General features: G+C 41.4%; 2 gene segments (V, D, J or C); both read left to right on the plus strand.

Annotated features, from left to right (window-relative positions):
- Window positions 1-17: 17 nt before the first annotated feature.
- LOC120990841 lies at window positions 18-620 on the plus strand. The segment is given in 2 exon segments: window positions 18-78; window positions 238-620. Coding segments are annotated over 2 exon segments (444 nt in total).
- A 20,412-nt stretch (window positions 621-21,032) lies between these two features.
- LOC120990842 lies at window positions 21,033-21,595 on the plus strand. The segment is given in 2 exon segments: window positions 21,033-21,099; window positions 21,213-21,595. Coding segments are annotated over 2 exon segments (444 nt in total).
- Window positions 21,596-21,875: the final 280 nt, after the last annotated feature.

Raw genomic sequence — 21,875 nt, forward strand, 5'->3', positions numbered from 1 at the left:
AGGACACACAGTACACCATGATGTGGACTACTAGCAGGACTATCCTTCCAGGACTCTTACTAGTCACCATTATTACAGGTGAGGGGAATTTTAATTACTATTTCATAATACAAGTAAACTGTGGATATCATATGATATAAATATATACTGTATATATATATATATATATATATATATATATATATATATATATATATTCTTATAACTAGTAATATTTTCCATTATTTTGTCTTCCAGATGTACAATCAAATTCTCAGGTGTCACAGGATCCAGAGTTTCACATTACAGAAGACCAAGATATCACCCTGAAATGTACTCACCAAATATCAAATTACCAGATTCTGATCTGGTACAAGCAAATCCCTGGACTCGGACTAGAGATCTGTGCTTATGGCTATACCGAAGCCAATAGCTTAAAACCGAGATACTCAATGACCATGGAGAGAAGCACTCTTAGTACTCAGCTTCATATAAAGAATGTGAAGGGGGAGGACACAGCCGTGTATTACTGTGCAGTGAGTGACACAGTGACACTGACGCACTGCAGCTCTGTACAAGAAGCAAACAGCCACCACACCGTAAAGAACTCATCCAAAGAGAACATATGGATAGAGCATTGAAAGTATCAATTATTTAGAAATATGAAGGAAACAGAACAGAGTGTGTTCGGGAAGCATTCGTACACCTCGTCTTTGTAAAATGGAAAAGATTATTTTCTTGTTTACTCATCAATAGTGATGGACAAACATCGGCCGTGAAGTTCGCGGCGTGCCCCATTGACTTTAATGGCAGGCGAACCTGAAAAACCTTCAGGTCATTATTGCAGCCACCAAATACTTACATGTCATGGACAGTGACATACCAGAGGGGGATCAATGGCAAATATTCCCACAAAAAATATGTATTTTAATCAGGGGCCATTTTTATGAGTCTTAAAGGGAAACTGTCAAAAATGTGGCCTGCTGGAGCCTAGAAAAATGTTATCTTAGGCCACCTGAGTACAGGCCCCAAAAATTAGGCATTTACCTGACAGAAAACATCAAGTGATTATGTGGCTGGAGGTATATTAGACAGTCATTGTATATTAATTTTACTGCAGGCCAGTACAAATAGATGTCAAATACATATGTTTTAAAGAACAAAAAATATAAAATTGGATTAAAAACATGGCTAACGAAATCTCCCCTCTTGAAAAAACCCCAAATGATAATAGTTGAAATTCGATAACACGTGGTCGTCACAGGTGTAGAATTCCTTCAACTTCCCAAACATTAGTCATTCACCAGACAGAAAAGGCCTTTTATGCCGCTGTATTTACATTATTTACATTATTTGTTCTGGGTGGTGGCGAATATTCGTCGGCTGTCGTGAGGAAATTCAATTAAACGTTGTCGTCACAGGTGTTGAATTCCTCAGAGATCCATGCCTCATTCATTTTTAAAAATGTGAGGTAGTCCACACTGTCGTGAGCTAAGCGAGTGCGCTTATCGGTCACGATCTTCCCTGCTGAACGTCCTTTTGGACAGGACACTGGAAGAGGGGCCAGCCAAGAGTTCCATAGCGAATTGTGCCAGGTCTGGCCACAAGTCATGCCTTCACACCCAGTAGTCCGGTGTTCCTAATTTCTCAGAGCGTCCACATCGGCCGTTAACCCAATATAGTCGGACACCTGTCGGTCTAGGCGTTCCCTGAGGCTGGATCTGGAGGGCGGCTGTTGATGGGTTGGCTGCAAAAATGATCTCATATCCGAAGTGACCGAAGTGACATTTTCAAACCGCCCTCTTCTTGCATGCGCTGTAGGATTGGTACTCGCAACTGTTTTTCTGTGGGTGGAAATTCCTCTGCCAGCACCCACAACAGCAGAATGCAGCATCTCTCACAGCAAGGCCTAGAAATGCTGCATCCTCTGTGATGCTGGTAACATGTCCATTTTGTGTTTGTACCGGGGGTCTAAGTATGTTGCCACCCAGTACTGGTCCTTTCCCTTTATGCTTTTTATATGGGGGACCCTCTTCAAACACTGAAGCATGAAGGCCCCAATTTGCACTAAATTGGAAGCGGTGGAGCGGCCTGGCTCCTGTTCATCGTCCAGGAGAATGTCGTCCTCGGTCTCCTCCCCCCATCCATGGACAACACCAGGGATCCCAGAAAAGTTTAAAGCCTGCTCTTCTTTCTCCTCCTCCTCCCCCCAGGCACCATCCTCCTCTGACTCCTCTTCAGACTTCTGCTGACTTGTCTCAGATGGAGTAGCCCCCCCTGGGAATTCATTCAGCATTGCAACTTCCTCATCTTCCTGCTCCTGCTCCTCGACGGCTTGATCAATGACACGACACAATGCACTCTCCAGAAAGAAGGCGTAAGATACAATGTCACTGATGGCGCCCTGGCTGCGACTGACCAGTTTGGTGCTCTCATCAAATGGCTGCAAAAGTCTGCATGCATCGCGCATGAGCAGCAACTGACACGGTGAATAAAAATCAAGCTCCCAGAACCTGTCCTGCCGCAGAGTTCGTACAGGTAGTCATTAATGGCACGATTCTGCTGGAGAAGCCTATCAAGCATATACAAGGTGGAGTTCCAGCACATCGGGCAGTCACAAATCAGACGTCTGACAGGCAAGTGGTGTCGTCGCTGGCCTGCCGCAAGACGTCCTGGACCCCGGGGTATTTGGCAACGAATCTCTGCATGACTAAGTTCAGGATGTGTGCCATGCACGCCACGTGTGACATTTTGCCCTGTTTCAGCGGGCTCAGCAGATTGGCACCGTTGTCGCACACCACTTTACCAACTGTCAAATTTTGCAGGGTTAGCCACTGATCGGCCTATGACCGCAGAGCTGAAAGCAGTGCAAGACCCGTGTGGCTCTTGGCTTCCAGGCACAACAGCCGCAGTACAGCATGGCAACATCTCACCTGGCATGTTGAATAGGTTCTGGGGAGCTTGGGGAGTGCAGCAGAAGAGGCGGTAGCAGTGGAAAAGGAGAAGTCAGCCGAGGAGGATATGGAGGTTGGAGTAGGAGGAGGAAAAGAAGAGGCAGGCCTGCATGCAATCCGTGGCGGTAACACCAAATCCACACGGGTGCCACAGGTTACATGCTTGACGGCCGTCAGAAGGTTCCCCTAGTGGGCAGTAAAAGTGATGTACCTTCCCTGCCTGTGTTTGGTAGACCACGTGTGTATGGTCAGATGTATCTTGGCACCGACACTATGTGCCAGAGATACATTCACTTGCCGCTGAAAGTGGCCATATACTGTAGCTCTGTGATGCCCTTCTGGGAGAAATATTTCCTTCCATTGCGGTGTGCCAATGGCCACAAATTTTCTAAAGGCCTCCGAGTCCACCAATTTATATGGCAGTAGTTGGCGGGATAGCAGTTCCAAAAAGCCAGCGGTCAGCCGTTGGGCAAGCGGATTATCCGGCGTCATCATTTTTTTACGCTCGAACATTTGGACCATGGAAGCCTACCTTGTGCCAGATGAACGTGACGACAGCACGGTGGAAGGTGGAATGGAGAACAAATGGGAGAAGGAGAAGAGGCAGGACATGGCTTTGTGGGTTCTGACGGCATTGCTCCCACTGGGCTCGGTGATGGGAGGCTAGGTGCCTTCTTAAAGCGGTCGTCCCTAGGTGAGTGTTGGGCTTACTGCGACTTATGAGTTGACAGCGCAGGCTGCAGATGGCAACACTATTATCAGCAGCTGACAAGTTAAAAAAAGCCCACACTGCGGAGCCATGTGACGGCATCCTGGGAGCGCAAGATGTGACCGTGCATGGTGGATGGCTCGCTCAAGATACATTTGCAGTCTGCTTTTTGCCTCCTTTGCACTGCGAGTTCTGCCTGAATTTCCTCCTTCTCCTCCATATCTGCTGCTCCGTCTCTCCCTCTGAACTCCCCTCCTCTTCCTCTCTTGTGGGCACCCACGTGACGTCCATCGACGTGTCATCATCATCACCTTTACCACCACTGACATTAGAGATCTCGAAGTAGGCAGCAACAGCGGGAACCACACTCCTTGGGCTGATCTGGGTACTGTCGTCAGACCGCTGGGTGGCGCCGATGCTACCTCCTCTTCCTCATCCGATGCCAAGAATGGCTGCGCATCGGTAAGGTCTGGGAATTGATGGGAAAATAATTCCTCTGACCAGAGTGGAGGGGCTATGGTGGTGGTGGTGTCTTTGGGGATGCACACAGCAGAGAGTGAGGAGGGTGCAGAAGCGGAAGGCTGAGTGAGCAACTCAACCAACTCTGGTGCGTCCTTCGACGTAATCGCACGCACCTTCTTCAACTTCCCACTTAGGCTCCGGCCTGGTGCACATGCCAGACCCCTAACACCCCTGCGGAATGGCCTGCCTCTTCCTCTGCCTGTCATTTTCAAAATGACCCTGTAACAAAGTACCTATAGAAGAGCAGTATTTGTGGAAGCAGGTATATAGAACCCCTTAATCAGTTTTTTTGGGGGGGCAACTGGTATATCACACCAGTTGCAATTAGTTGTTCCAATGACGTTTGTCCCTCTGTATAGCTGCGGTATCTCAGCAGAAACGCACACAAATGCTGCACAATACAAATGCACTATATAGAAATGTTATTATAGGTATATCGCACCCCTGCCTCAATCTGATTTTTTTGTGGGCAACTGGTATATCACACCAGTTGCAATTATTTGTTATAATGTCGTTTGTCCCTCTGTATAGCTGCGGCATCTCAGCAGAACCGCACACAAATGCTGCACTATACAAATGCACTGTATAGAAATTATATTATAGGTATATCACACCCCTGCTTCAATCATATTTTTTGGGGGGCAACTGGTATATCACACCAGTTGCAACTAGTTGTTCCAATGGCGTTTGTCCTGCTGTATAGCTGCGGTACCTCAGTAGAACCGCACACTAATGCTGCACTGTACAAATGCACTATATAGAAATTATATTATAGGTATATCAGACCCCTGCCTCAATCAGATTTTTTGGGGGGCAACTGGTATATCACACCAGTTGCAATTAGTTGTTCCAATGACGTTTGTCCCTCTGTATAGCTATGGTATCTCAGCAGAACTGCACACAAATGCCGCATAATACAAAAGCACTATATAGAAATTATATTATAGCTATATCACACCCCTTCCTCCATCAGAATTTTTGGGGGGCAACTGGTATATCACACCAGTTGCAATTAGTTGTTCCAATGTCGTTTGTCCCTCTGTATAGCTACGGTATCTCAGCAGAACCGCACACAAATGCTGCAGAATACAAATACACTATATTGAAATTATATAATAAGGATATCACACCCCTGCCTCAATCCGATTTTTTTGGGGGCAATTGGTATATCACTCCAGTTGCAATTAGTTGTTCCAATGGTGTTTGTCCCTCTGTATATCTGCGGTATCTCAGCAGAACTGCACACAAATGCTGCACAATACAAATGCACTATATAGAAATTATATTATAGGTATATCACACCCCTGCGTCAATCAGATTTTTTAGTGGGCAACTGGTGTAATAAACCAGTTGCCCACGAAAAAATCTGATTGACGCAGGGGTGTGATATACCTATAATACAATTTCTTGTTCCAATGTTGTTTGTCCCTCTTTATAGCTACGGTATCTCAACAGAACCGCACACAAATGCTGCACGATATAAATACACTATATAGAAATTATATTATAGGTATATCACATCCCTGCCTCAATCAGATTTTTCTGGGGGCAACCGGTATATCACACCAGTTGCAATTAGTTTTTCCAATGGCGTTTGTCCCTCTGTATAGCTGCAGTATCTCAGCAGAACCGCACACAAATGCTGCACTATACAAATGCACTGTATAGAAATTATATCATAGGTATATGACACCCCTGCCTCAATCATATTTTTTGGGGGGCAACTGGTATATCACACCAGTTGCAACTAGTTGTTCCAAAGGCGTTTGTCCCGCTGTATAGCTGCGGTACCTCAGTAGAACCGCACACTAATGCTGCACTGTACAAATGCACTATATTTAAATTATATTCCAGGTATATCGCACCTCTGCCTCAAACAGATTTTTTTGTAGGCAACTGGTATAACACACCAGTTGCAATTAGTTGTCCCAGTGTCGTTTGTCCCTTCGTATAGCTATGGTATCTTAGCAGAACCGCACACAAATGCTGCACAATACAATTACACTATATAGAAATTATATTATAGGTATATCACAACCCTGCCTCAATCAGATTTTTTGGGGGGCAACTGCTATATCACACTGGTTGCTATTAGTTGTTCTAATGAAGTTTGTCCCTCTTTATAGCTGGGGTATCTCAGCAGAACCGCACACAAATGCAGCACAATAAAAATGCACTATATAGAAATTATATTTTAGGTATATTACACCCCTGCCTCAATCAGATTTTTTGGGGGGTAACTGTTATATCACACCAGTTGCAATTAGTTGTTCCAATGTCGTTTGTCCCTCTGTATAGCTGCGGTATATCAGCAGAACCGCACACAAATACTGCACTATACAAATGCACTATATAGAAATTATATTCTAGGTATATCGCACCCCTGCCTCAATCAGATTTTTTAGGGGCAATTAGTACATCACACCAGTTGCAATTTCTTGTTCCAATGATGTTTGTCCCTCTGAATAGCTGCGGTGTCTCAGCAGAACCGCACACAAATGCTGCACAATACAAATGCACAATAATATACTTTCTATGTTAGAAAGTATATTATAAGTATATTACACCCTACAGTATGTCACACCTATCGATAGCACACCTATACCAGTCCTTAACCTCTTGCGGACACAGGGCGTACATGTACACTCTGATGTCCGAGTCCTTAAGGACACAGGGCGTACCTGTACGCCCTGTGTATTTATGATCACCGCTGCGCAGCGGATGGTGATCAGAACAGAGTGCCTGCTGAGATCATTCAGAAGGTACTCTGTGACAATGTCGAGGGGGTTCCTGTGACCCCTCCCCCCCACTGTATCGGCAAACGCTGCAAACCGCAGGTCAATTTAGAACTGCGGTTTGCGGCGTTTCCGGGTGGTTCGAGCAGCAGACTGCAGTGGCCATCAGGTCCCCGTGCTGCTCTAATGGGGACCCGATGGCATGGAAGGCAGCCCGATGCCTTCCTTAGGCATCGAGGCTGCCTTCCGGTGAAGAGCCTGTGATCTCACAGGCAGGAAGCTGTATGAGTAATACACACTGTATTACTCATACAGCCAATGCATTCCAATACAGAAGTATTGAAATGCATTGTAAAGGGGATCAGACCCCCAAAAGTTGAAGTCCCAAAGTGGGACAAAAATAAAGTGAAAAAAAGTTGAAAACTAAAGTTTTCTCCCCCGAAAAAATTTTAAGTTTCAAGTAAAAAAAAAAAAAAAACTTCATTTTCCCCAAATAAAGTTAAAAAAAGGTGGTAGTAAAAAAGGGGGAAAAAATGTTGACATATTAGGTATCGCCGCGTCCGTATCTACCGGCTCTATAAACATATCACATGACCTAACCCCTCAGATGAACACCGTAAAAAATAAAAAATAAAAACTATGCTAAATAAGCAATTTTTTTGCCACCTTACATCACTAAAAGTACAACAGCAAGCGATCAAAAAGGCGTATGCCCACCAAAATAGTACCAATCTAGTCGTCACCTCATCCCGCAAAAAATGAGCCCCTACCTAAGACAATCGCCCAAAAAATAAAAAAAACTATGGCTCAGAATATGGAGACACTAAAACATCATTTTTTTTGTTTTTGTGTAAAACTTAAGTAAATTTAAAAAAGTATACATATTAGGTGTCGCCGCATCTGTAATAACCTGCTCTATAAAAATATCACATGACCTAACCCCTCAGATGAACACCGTAAAAAATAAAAACTGTGAAAAAAAAGCTATTTTTTGTCACCTTACATCACAAAAAGTGTAATAGCAAGCGATCAAAAAGTCAAATGCACCCCAAAATAGTGCCAATCAAACTGTCATCTTATCCCGCAAAAAATTAGACCCTACCTAAGATAATCGCCAAAAAACTGAAAAAACTATGGCTCTCAGAATATGGAGACACTAAAACATGATTTTTTTATTTTTTTTAAATGATATTATTGTGTAAAACTTACATAAATAAAATAAAGTATACATATTAGGTATCGCCGCGTCCGTAATAACCTGCTATATAAAAATATCACATGACCTAACCCCTCAGGTGAATACCGTAAAAAATAAAAATGGTGTAAAAAAAGCCATTTTTTGTCACCTTACATCACAAAAAGTGTAACAGCAAGCAATCAAAAAGTCATACGCACCCCAAAATAGTGCCAATCAAACCGTCATCTCATCCCACAAAAATCATACCCTACCTTAGATAATCGCCCAAAAACTGAAAAAGCTATGGCTCTCAGACTATGGAGACACAAAAACATGATTTTTTTTAGTTTAAAAAATGAAATCATTGTGTAAAACTTACATAAATAAATAAAAGATACATATTAGCTATCGCCGCGTCCGTAATAACCTGCTCTATAAAAATATCACATGACCTAACCCCTCAGGTGAATACCGTAAAAAAATAAAAAATAAAAACGATGTAAAAAAAGCAATTTTTTGTCACCTTACATCACAAAAAGTGTAATAGCAAGCGATAAAAAAGTCATATGCACCCCAAAATAGTGCCAATTAAACCGTCATCTCATCCGGAAAATAATGAGCCCCTACACAAGACAGTCGCCCAAAAAATAAATAAAACTATGGCTTTCAGAATGTGGAGACACAAAAGAATCATTTAAAAAAATAATGCTTTGTTATGTAAAACTGAAACAAACAACAACAAAAAAGTAGTTCTATTGGGTATTGTCGCATCCGTGACAACCTGCTCTATAAAAATACCACATGATCTAACCTGTCAGATGAATGTTGTAAATAAAAAAATAAAAAAACGGTGCCAAAACAGCTATTTCTTGTTACCTTGCCTCACAAAAAGTGTAATATAGAGCAACCAAAAATCATATGTACCAACAAAACTTCCACCCTATCCCATAGTTTCTAAAATGGGGTCACTTTTTTGGAGTTTCTACTCTAGGGGTGCATCAGGGGGGCTTCAAATGGGACATGGTGTCAAAATCTGCCTTCCAAAAACCGTATGGCATTCCTTTCCTTCTGCGCCCTGCCGTGTGCCCGTACAGAAGTTTACAACCACATATGGGGTGTTTCTGCAAACTACAGAATCAGAGCCATAAATATTGAGTTTTGTTTGGCTGTTAACCCTTGCTTTGTAACTGGAAAAAAAAATATTAAAATGAAAAATCTGCCCAAAAAGTGAAATTTTGAAATTTTATCTCTATTTTCCATTAATTCTTGTGGAAGACCTAAAGGGTTAACAAAGTTTGTAAAATCAGTTTTGAATACCTTGAGAGGTGTAGTTTGTAAAATGGGGTCATTTTTGAGTGGTTTTTATTATGCAAGACTCACAAAGTGACTTCAGAACTGAACTGGTCCTGAAAAAGTGGGTTTTAGAGATTTTCTGAAAAATTTCAAGATTTCCTTCTAAACTTCGAAGCCTTGTAACGCCCCCAAAAAATAAAATGGCATTCCCAAAATGATCCAAACATGAAGTAGACATATGGGGAATGTAAATAAATAGCTATTTTAGGAGATATTACTATGTATTATAGAAGTAGAGAAATTGAAACTTGGAAATTTGCAAATTATTCAAAATTTTGGGTAAATTTGTTATTTTTTTATAAATAAAAATGATTTTTTTTTACTTTATTTTACCAGTGTCATGAAGTACTATATATGATGAAAAAAACAATCTCAGAATGGCCTGGATAAGTAAAACATTTTAAAGTTATTCACACATAAAGTGACACATGTCAGATTTGCAAAAAATGGCCTGGTCCTTGCGGTGAAAATGAGCCTGGTACTTAAGAGGTTAAAATAACTTTTGTGGCCCTATGAGCTAGCGTTTGGTGTCTCTATACTCTCTAACAGTCTGTCCCTGCTCCACACAGCAACCTGGCAAAAGACTTAATGTAAAATGGCAGCCAGATCGGGTTTATTTATTGGGTAGGGGGTGTGTCCATGTGCTGAAACATCTCTATTGGCTGTCCTGTCCCACCTGGTGGATGTGTCATGGGTTAAAGTTCGGCGCTATACAAAAAAATGGCGCTGCCGAATATCACTATATGTTTGCATGTTCGGCGAATCGCGAACGAGCAAAGTTCGCTGTGAAACAACCGCTGGGCGAACCGCAAGGCCATCTCTACTCATCAATCTATACCCAATATCCCACAATGACATTATGAAATCAGGTTTATCAAAATGTGTTCAGATATAAATAAAATCTGTTAAAAATAAAAAATAAAATAAAAAATTATACAAAAATAATTACATTTAAATAAAAATATCTAAAACACAACATTTATATAATATAAAAGACAATTTAATTACTGTATGATTTTCTTAAAGGGGTTGTCCAACAAAAAATATTCTGTGATTTTCAAACCAGCACCTGGATCTGAATACTTTTGTAATTGCATGTAACTAAATATTTAGCTTAGCCACTGAGGTATTCAATAAAATGTATCTGTATAGCGACACCTACTGTTTGTTCTTATTTTTATGTCCAGCTCACTAAGATGGCCGCACATGCTTAGTTTCATACTTCAACTGCCTCCTGAGTTGTGATTGGGAGGGCTGAAACACACTCCCTGAGCTGCAGCAGAATAGACACTCCCCTTGAGCTGTCAGCTTGATGAAATAAATGGGGAGATCTTTGGATCCATGTGAGGTACAGGGCCGATTCTAGCTTTGTTATAAAGAGATTGTCATGTACTATATGATGTCTGATTTTCATTTTTATATTAATCATGGGATAACCCCTTTTAATGCAACCTTTTAAGCTACTAGAATATCAGATCTTGTTCTCTACAGCCTTGGTACAAATATATTTGGGGATTTTCTCTCATTCATCTATCCAGAATTTCTTAAGCTGTATCAGGTTTGATGGGAAGCATTAATTCTGACAAATATTTAGGTATTAGATCAGGTTCACCTCTGACTGGACCACTTAAAGGGAACCTGTCACCAAAAAAACGCTTACTAAGCTGTTAATAGTACCTTATAGTGCTGCATAGTACAAACCGGATTCCAAAAAAGTTGGGACACTAAACAAATTGTGAATAAAAACTGAATGCAATGATGTGGAGATGGCAAATGTCAATATTTTATTTGTAATAGAACGTAGATGACAGATCAAACATTTAATCCGAGTACATGTATCATTTTAAAGGAAAAATACGTTGATTCCAATTTTCACGGTGTCAACAAATCCCAAAAAAGTTGGGACAAGTAGCAATAAGAGGCTGGAAAAAGTAAATTTGAGCATAACGAAGAGCTGGAAGACCAATTAACACTAATTAGGTCAATTGGCAACATGTTTGGGTATAAAAAGAGCTTCTCAGAGTGGCAGTGTCTCTCAGAAGCCAAGATGGGTAGAGGATCACCAATTCCCACAATGTTGCGCAGAAAGATAGTGGAGCAATATCAGAAAGGTGTTACCCAGCGAAAAATTGCAAAGACTTTGCATCTATCATCATCAACTGTGCATAACATCATCCGAAGATTCAGATGCCCGTGATCTCCGGGCCCTTAAACGACACTGCACCACAAACAGGAATGCTACTGTAAAGGAAATCACAGAATGGGCTCAGGAATACTTCCAGAAACCATTGTCAGTGAACACAATACACTGTGCCATCCGTCGTTGCCAATTGAAACTCTACAGTGCAAAGAAGAAGCCATTTCTAAGCAAGATCCACAAGCTCAGGTGTTTTCACTGGGCCAGGGATCATTTAAAATGGAGTGTGGCAAAATGGAAGACTGTTCTGTGGTCAGACGAGTCACGATTCGAAGTTCTTTTTGGAAATCTGGGACGCCATGTCATCCGGACCAAAGAGGACAAGGACAACCGAAGTTGTTATCAACGCTCAGTTCAGAAGCCTGCCTCTCTGATGGTATGGGGTTGCATGAGTGCGTGTGGCATGGGTAACTTGCATGTCTGGAAAGGCACCATCAATGCAGAAAAATATATTCAGGTTCCAGAACAACATATGCTCCCATCCAGACGTCATGTCTTTCAGGGAAGACCCTGCATTTTTCAACAAGATAATGCCAGACCACATTCTGCATCAATCACAACATCATGGCTGCGTAGGAGAAGGATCCGGGTACTGAAATGGCCAGTCTGCAGTCCAGATCTTTCACCTATAGAGAACATTTGGCGCATCATAAAGAGGAAGGTGCAACAAAGAAGGCCCAAGACGATTGAACAGTTAGAGGCCTGTATTAGACAAGAATGGGAGAGCATTCCTATTTCTAAACTTGAGAAACTGGTCTCCTCGGTCCCCAGACGTCTGTTGAGTGTTGTAAGAAGAAGGGGAGATGCCACACAGTGGTGAAAATGGCCTTGTCCCAACTTTTTGGGGATTTGTTGACACCATGAAATTCTGATTCAACATATTTTTCCCTTAAAATGGTACATTTAAACTTTTGTTCCGTGATTTATGTTCTATTCTGAATAAAATATTAGAAGTTGGCACCTCCACATCATTGCATTCAGTTTTTATTCACGATTTGTATAGTGTCCCAACTTTTTTGGAATCCGGTTTGTAGTTTCCTAATGCACTTTTTCATCGTTTAGCCGCATCTAGCCTCCTTGAGAAATCGATGTTTTATTCAGCCGCTGCCCCCTGCTTCAAGTCAGGTTTGAAGTCAAGGGGGCAGCGGCCTAGGCGTCTCCAATGCTGCTCTCCCCGCCGCTGCTGTAGCGCGATCCCGGCTCCGGCTCGTACACTCAGCCGGCTTCAGTTTCGCTACTGCGCATGCGCCCGCCAGCCTTACATACTAGCGCAGTTACAGAAGATGCCGGGCGCATGCGCAGTAGCGAAACTGAAGCCGGCTGAGTGTATGAGCCGGAGCCGGGATCGCGCTACAGCAGCCCTTTACTGCGCATGCGGGCTGGGAGCCCGGTCCCGGCACTGAGATCCGGCTTATCAATAAAGGCGGCGGGAGGCGGGGAGAGCAGCATTGGAGACGCCTAGGCCGCTGCCCCCTTGACTTCAAACCTGACTTGAAGCAGGGGGCAGCGGCTGAATAAAACATCGATTTCTCAAGGAGGCTAGATGCGGCTAAACGATGAAAAAGTGCATTAGGAAACTACTATGCAGCACTATAAGGCTACTTTCACACTTGCGGCAGAGAGATCCGGCAAGCAGTTCCGTCGCCGGAACTGCCTGCCGGATCAGGCAAAATGTATGCTAACTGATGGCATTAGTAAGACTGATCAGGATCCTGATCAGTCTTAAAAATGCCTGATCAGTCGAAAAAATGCATTGAAATGCCGGATCCGTCTTTCCGGTGCCATCCGGCAAAAACGGATCCGGCATTTATTTTTTCACCTTTTTTTTCAGTCTGCGCATGCGCATACCGGAAGGACGGATCCGGCATTCCGGTATTCTGAATGCCGGATCCGGCACTAATACATTCCTATGGGAAAAAATGCCTGATCCGGCATTCAGGCAAGTCTTTAGTTTTTTTAGCCGGAGATAAAACCGTAGCATGCTACGGTTTTCTCTTATGCCTGATCAGTCAAAACGACTGAACTGAAGACATACTGATGCAAACTGAACGGATTACTCTCCATTCAGAATGCATGGGGACATACCTGATCAGTTCTTTTCCGGTATAGAGCCCCTGTGACGGAACTCTATGCCGGAAAAGAACAACGCAAGTGTGAAAGTAGCCTAAGGTACTATTAACAGCTTAGTAAGCGTTTTTTTGGTGACAGGTTCCCTTTAAGAACACTGACTTGTGAAGCCAATCTAGTGCTCTCTTGGCTGTATTCTTAGAATCATTATGCTGTTGAAAGGTAAATCTTCTTCCCAGATTAAACTGCAATGTAGGTTGTTCATCTTTCTCTCAGTCCTGATGCCAGAAACAGTATTTAACTGATGATGATTGGAATTTGAATTTGAAGATTCCTTTGAGCACATGACTTTGCTGTAGCTCTCATATGCCGGGGTAGGCCTCATTTAATAAAACCGTACACTGTATTACAGCAAAATGGCAGTCTTAATAACAAAGTTGTAACATAAATTGTGGAACTGTTAGGCCCCTTTCACACTAGCGAGTTTTCCGTGCGGGTGCGATGCGTGAGGTGAAAGCATTGGGCCCGCACTGAATCTGGACCCATTCATTTCAATGGGTCTGTGTACATGAGCGTTGTTTTTCAATCATCACTTGTGCGTTGTGTGAAAATCACAGCATGTTCTATATTCTGCATTTTTCACGCAACGCTGGCTCTATAGAAATGAATGGGGCTGCGTGAAAAACGCATTGCATCCGCAAAGCAAGTGCGGATGCGATGCGTTTTTCACTGATTGTTGCTAAGAGATGTTTTTTGTAAACATTAAGCTTTTTATCACGCGCGTGAAAAACGCATCAATGCGCATTTCAACCATGCGAAAAAAACGGAACCACTGAATGCAATCGCAGACAAAACTGACTGCAATTGCTTGCGAAATGGTGCGAGTTTTCCTGAACGCATCCGGACCTAATCCTGATTAATCGTGTGCAAGAGGCCTTAGTGTATTCTGTAACAGGGCCTCATGCCTGACATTTGCCATTTATAATACTGGGGTCATCTCTTTAGTCAGTAGAGCCTTTGGCATAAGGGCCTTACTGTCACTTATGCCACTGTTTATAACCAATGCAATTATATTTTAGTAGAACATGTAATCTGAATAGCACAAACACTAGATGGCGTCATTCAACTGTAAACAATATGTAACAAATGTGTAAAAATGTTCGCATTATTTCTGTATAAAATGTGGGCATTGAGCAAAATTAGTTAACACCCAGATTTAGTTTGTATTTAATTTGTGTGCACAATAAACATAATTGCTATTTTGAAGAATGGGTGTTGATTTAAGCTGAAATCAAACCTGGCATGTGTTCATAGCAGAATAATACACTGGAGAAATGTACACCATCATGTACTGTATTCTTACGGAGGGGAAAAAATCCACAACCGCAACCAATATATGGAGTAAATTTGTACATATAAAATTTTTCCACTGCAGAAATACTTTCTGCAACATGGTCTATATGTGTTGGAGGTGTTGGACACAGAAGTTACCATTTCCTGACCTAGATGGCAAAAAGTCACATTTACCCCAAAATGGTACCAATTAAAACATCACCTGATCCTAAAAAGACAAGGCCTCAAATAAATTTAAAAAATACAGCACTCAGAAAATGGAGACACAAAAACATGATTTTTTTATGTCAAAAATGCTTTTACTGTACTGTGTAAAACAAAAAAACATATATTAGGTATCACTGCTTCCATAAAGTCCTACTCTATAAAAATATCATATGATCAACCCTCAGATGAACACTAAAAACATAAATAAAAACACTGCCATAACAGTCATTTTTTGGTTGCCTTGCTTCACAAAAAGTCCCATCTACCCCAAAATGATGACAATTAAAATGTCACCTCATCCTGCAAAGAAAAACAAGCTCCCTCACAAGACAAAAGCAAAAAATAGACATTGTATACAAGAATTATAGTGGCTCTCCAGATTTGGTTTCTGGATATAGGTGCTCTGTAATCAGACTGCCCCACAGTCTAAAAGTTAATGTTAACAGGCACTATATCAATATAAGCAGCAATATACAGACATTGATATATATATATATATATATATATATATATATATATATATTTATTTTTTTTGTATAAAAATAAAATGAGTGATAAAAAATATACACAGAAATCAGTTATGTGTTCTCCTGTCTACCTCAGTATTGGGCAACGGACCGCTGGTGGTTCAGAACTTTGACTGAGGAAGACAGGGACACAACTTGATCAATGTGTACAATAAAGGTGATCCAAATAGGGGAAGCTCAATATGATCCTAATACGTCTGTTACATCCAATAATTACTTGAATCCAATTTAAAAAGTCCATTTTATATCCAGAAGAAAATCAATGTTCATTAATTGTGAGCAACCGTAAATAATGTAAATTCATCATGATTTAATTTTATTCTCTAATTGATATCCATGATTGTATACAGTAATTATTAACTTGATCCCGATGTTTTATGCAATTTGATTTATAAATCAATACTTAATAGATAATTATATCCTTCAGGATGCAAATTATAATTTAATTAGTCCAATTTCATTCATAAATCAATGCACATGATTATCAACATAAAAAAGTTACTTGATTCAGATAATATTAATCAGTGCTCATATTTCATGATGCATATATATTATGTTCCTTATCAGATGTGGATGAGAGTATAGTTAAAAGCTTAAGCAATTGTTGTCACTGTGCTTTGGCTATTTGTTTAAATAATGTGACTTTCTTTCTTGCAAATGGTTAAACTTTACCAGATTGTTAGCTTCTCTGGAGTAGGTCTTCTGTTCGAGCAGTGGTTTACTCCTAGACCGAACCTCCTGATTCCCCGTGTTACAGCCGGTGCATCCTCTGTGTTCGGCGTCCCCATGTGGCGTCCCACGTGATCGGACTGTTTGCTTGATCTCAGATACAGTTGATATATCTCGGATCCTTGAGTTGCTCATTCAGCTGTGGCTGTATCGGGGGTCTCTCTGGATTACTGTAGTCGTACCATACGTGTTTCGGAGCAACAAGCTCCTTCTTCAGTGGCTCCTACCGTAGAAGCCACTGAAGAAGGAGATTGTTGCTCCGAAACATGTATGCTGCGATTACAGTATAATTGGTATAGTTTCCAAAATAGGGTCCCTTATTGGGGGTTTTCCATAAAATGGGTACCTCAGGGACTCAAAAAAAATTTGATATATTTTACCTGAAAACCATTCCAGCAAAATCTGTGCTCCAGGGGTGTTGCTAGGGTCTCAAAAGATTGGGGTCCCAAGCCCCAATGCCAAATTCTTACACCAAAGAAACCCCCCCAGCCACTCGTCCTAGCAGTACGGACATATTTTACTTGCTAGATGAATACTACATTCAGCGCTAATATATATATATATATATATATAAATATAATAAAGACAAAATGCACATTTATATATATTATACCGCTGACATAAAGTATGATGTGTCATGAGAAAACATTTTTAGAATGGCTTGGATAAGAAAAAGCATTCCAAAGTTAGTACCACAAAAGTGACAAATGTCAGATTTGCAAAAAGTCCTTGTTAAAGTTGATATTAATTATTGATATTTATGCAAATCTCAATAATTTATATTCATAAATAGGCGTGAGTCGTCTAGTGATGACTCCGCCTATTTATACCTAAATAAACAACAAACACTACTGATTACCTCTGATTGCATATACACTACACTGAACTACACTACGTGCGACTTACTATCCTAGGGCGGCGACTAGTAAAAACACCATACACTGTATTATGAACAATAAGGAATATTTATTACACAATACAATTATACAAGTCTAACAATACGCTATATCTAGATATATTCATAGATCAATGGATATGAATATATATACATATAGACGTACACACCGCAGTATAGAAACCGTACTACAATAAACACAATACAAGCCTAACTACTCTACACAGCACAATCCCATATTCCACCCCACACACTAGCTATACTTACAATAATACACTTTCATACATACAATTATCGGTAACCTACCCGCATGGCTACTCACTGTCCCTACGGGGGTACAAGAGGGTTAATCACACAATTGTGGCACTGCAGGGGTTAATACCTGCAGGCCAAGGAACACAGGGAAATGAGTTATCAGGGCAGCGGTAGCAGGGATCAGGCATTGAAGGGGTTAATGGTCAGGACTCTGCAGGGACAGGGCAATGCAGAGGTTAATGCTCTGCAGGGATTTATTCACACACTATATGTCACAGTCTAATATTTGCTTATAATTATATATATCTATATCAATGGAACAAAAACCAAGCAATAGAACAGCACCTCCTAAGTTAAATCGCAGGTGCAAGCTACCTGGCAATAATACAGCAAACAGGAAATAGTAGCAGCACACCACTATATGCGCTAAGACTAAGTGAACAGGTGAATGTGTGAACAGGGTCAAATACATGACGCCATATAGTTACTGCAAAGCAGTGGAGAAGCTCTTAGCGCATATTATTGATCAAAAATATGTTTACTCAATCTCAGTGCATATAGTGGTGTGCTGGGCATCCTCTGTGGAACTTAGCACTCCTCGCCCATCCCCCACCCCTTGGTGCTTTTAATCAGAGAAACAATGGAGCTGGACCCTCCATGTTAGAGTAGGTCCCACCTGATGAGAAGCGACCTTGCCGTCTGGTAGGTGGGCCCAACATATTTTTGATCAATAATATGCGCTAAGAGCTTCTCTACTGCCTTTGCAGTAACTATATGGCGTCATGTATTTGACCCTGTTCACACATTTACCTGTTTACTCAATCTCAGTGCATATAGTGGTGTGCTGCTACTATTTCCTGTTTGCTATATCAATGGAATAGATATATATATTTATAGCAGCACACAACAATATAAGTACACATGCTATAACAATACACTATTACGGTACTAACTACACTAACACAGTCCCAAGTCCTCCCCAACATCTAACTACAATTGTAATAATACACATGCATACACTTTACCAGCAGCCCACCCAATCCTGACAATATACTATCCCTACGGGGAATAACCAGGGGTTATTACGGAACAGGGGATATGAGGGATCTACAATCCTGGGGGAACACAGGGGATATTAGGATTATAGGGGGACTCAGGGCAGGAGAGGTTAAGGGTAACCAAGGGTTATACAGGGGGTGACTGGGCTGCTTCCAGGGTACAGGCTCATCAGGGATTAATGCTAAGACATGAAGTCAGCAGCCAGGGGTTAGGGGATGGTTGGTACTCAGCCATTTCCAGGAGCATGTGGCCTCATGTGGCCTCTCTTCGTCAGGGAGCTGTTCCCATCCCATATGTCTCTGATTGTAGTCCAGATTCCAAGAGACCCTGTTCCTGGTTTCAGGCTCCTATATCAGCCTCAGAAAACCCCCACCTCCCCCCCTCCTCAGGGATGTGACATCATAGTGTGACTGTGACGTATGCCTGCCAGTTGGCCCCCTCAGGCTAGCAGCACCACACGCCCAGCCATGTCACAAACTAAGGATGGGCAGAACATAGTAACTAGGCTGATAAACTCAACAAAAGACCTTTGAAGTCACCTGGAGACATATCCACCCCCCTGCAGGAACTGGCTGAACGCTGTGACTATGGGGGGAATTTAAGTATATATATATGTATATAGATACTTGGGGCGCATCTATATACATATATATACTCATTATAAACCTGGGGCATACATGGGCAGTTATAGGCCCATATATATATATATATATATATATACCTGGGGGAGAGCCATGGCAGATACACATATATAGATGTTTGGGGCACCTCTACCTGCATGTACATATACACAATATAAAAGGGCCAATATACATGCATATATGTAAGGGCATATATACATATATATTTAAATCCAAACTTCCCTCAACAGTCCTTAAGGTGAAAAATGTCTGGGTCCTGAAGGGGTTAGGCTGGGTTCACTCACCATTTAGTTTTCCTTTTTTCTGATCCGTAAGAAGAACAGAAAATATATTTTTTAAAAAGAATCTTTTATTTTGCGCCTCTGTTGTCCTTATTTTACATCAGTTTTAGCCATTTGTGTCTGAAATCCATTATATTTGACTGGAGGAAAAGTCCTGTTAAAAATAAGGGATCTTAGATGGAAATGGCTAAAATAGGTCCAAAATAAGCACAACGGATGCTCAAAATAAAAATAAAAAATTCTGTTTTTCTGAAGGATCACCAAAAATAAATGGTGATGTGAACCCTGCCTAAGGGCACTTTCACACTTGCATTAAACTTTTCCGGTATTGAGTTCCGTCCTAGGGGCTCAATACCGGGAAAAAAACATAAATCAGTTTTATCCTAATGCATTCTGAATGGAGAGCAATCCGTTCAGGATGCATCAGGATGTCTTCAGTTCAGTCACTGTACGTTTTTTGGATGGAGAAAATAACGCAGCATGCTGCGGTATTTTCTCCGTCCACAATTCCGGAACACTTGCCGGAATGCCGGGTCTGGGATTATTTTACATTGAAATGCATTAATGCTAGATCCGGCCCCAAGTGTTCCGAAAAAAACGGATCCGGTTTTGCGCTCTGCACGTGCGCAGACCTTTAAAAATTTGAAAAAGATAAATACCGGATCCGTTTCTCCAGATGACAACCGGAGAGACAGATCCGGTATTGCAATGCATTTGTGAGACGGATCTGCATTCTGATCCGTCTACAAATGGTATCCGTTTGCATGCAGATTGCCGGGTCGCCGGACCTGCCTGCTGGAATCCAGCAACTCAAGTGTGAAAGTACCCATAACTCATATTTACACACAAATGTCACAATGATGAGGAGATTAGGCTACTTTCACACTGCCGTATTGGCTTTCCGTTTGTGAGTTATATTCAGGGCTTTCACAAGCGGTCCAAAATGGATCAGTTTTGCCCTAATGCATTCTGAATGGATTAGGATCCGCTCAGAATGCATCAGTTTGCCTTCGTTCCATCTCCATTCCGCTTTGGTGTCCATCTGGCGAAACTGAGCCAAACGGATCCGTACTGACACACAATGTAAGTCAATGGGGAGGGATCCGTTTTCTTTGACACAATCTGGCACAATAGAAAACTGATCCGTCCCCCATTGACTTTCAATGGTGTTCAAGACGGATCTGTCTTGGCTATATTAAAGATAATACAAAACGGATCCGTTCTGAACGGATGCAGACGGTTGTATTATCTGAACAGATCCGCACCAAACGTGAGTGTGAAAGTAGCCTTAGTGGTATGTGTCATGTGACATGACAGGAAAGACTGAGGTGCGGTGTGTGGTAAATGTCACATCTCCTCAGACACCTGATGATACAAGGTCAGGGCACACAGTACACCATGATGTGGACTACTAGCAGGACTATCCTTCCAGGACTCTTACTAGTCACCATTATTACAGGTGAGGGCGATTTTGATTACTATTTCATAATACAAGTAAACTGTGGATATCATATGATATATAAAAAATATATATATATAACTAGTGATATTTTCCATTATTTTGCCTTCCAGATGTGCAGTCCGATTCTCAGGTGTCACAGGATCCAGATCTTCACATTACAGAAGACCAAGATATCACCCTGAAATGTACTCACACAATAACAACTTACCAACTTCTGGTCTGGTACAAGCAATTCCCTGGACTCGGACTGGAGATCTGTAGTTATGGAGTAAGCTCACCTACTAACCTGTACTCCAGATACTCAATGACCATGGAGAGAAGCACTCTAAGTACTCAGCTTCATATAAAGAATGTGAAGGGGGAGGATACAGCCGTGTATTACTGTGCAGTGAGAGACACAGTGACACCGACGCACTGCAGCTCTGTACAAGAAGCAAGCAGCCACCACACCGTAAAGAACTCATCCAAAGAGAACATATGGATAGAGCATTAAATATCAATTACTTAGAGATATGAAGGAAACAGAACAGAGTGTGTTCGGGAAGCATTCGTACACCTCGTCTTTGTAAAATGGAAAAGATTATTTTCTTGTTTACTCATCAATCTGTACACAATACCCCACAATGACATTATGAAATTAGGATTAGCAAAATGTGTTCAGATTTAAATAAGATCAGTTAAAAATAAAAACAAAAATAAAAAATGACACAAAATAATTAAATTTAAATATAAATATCCAAAACACAACATTTTTTTCATATAAAGACAATTTA

Source organism: Bufo bufo, chromosome 2 (assembly GCF_905171765.1).
Source record: "Bufo bufo chromosome 2, aBufBuf1.1, whole genome shotgun sequence".
In the NCBI taxonomy this organism is placed as follows: Eukaryota; Metazoa; Chordata; class Amphibia; order Anura; family Bufonidae; genus Bufo; species Bufo bufo.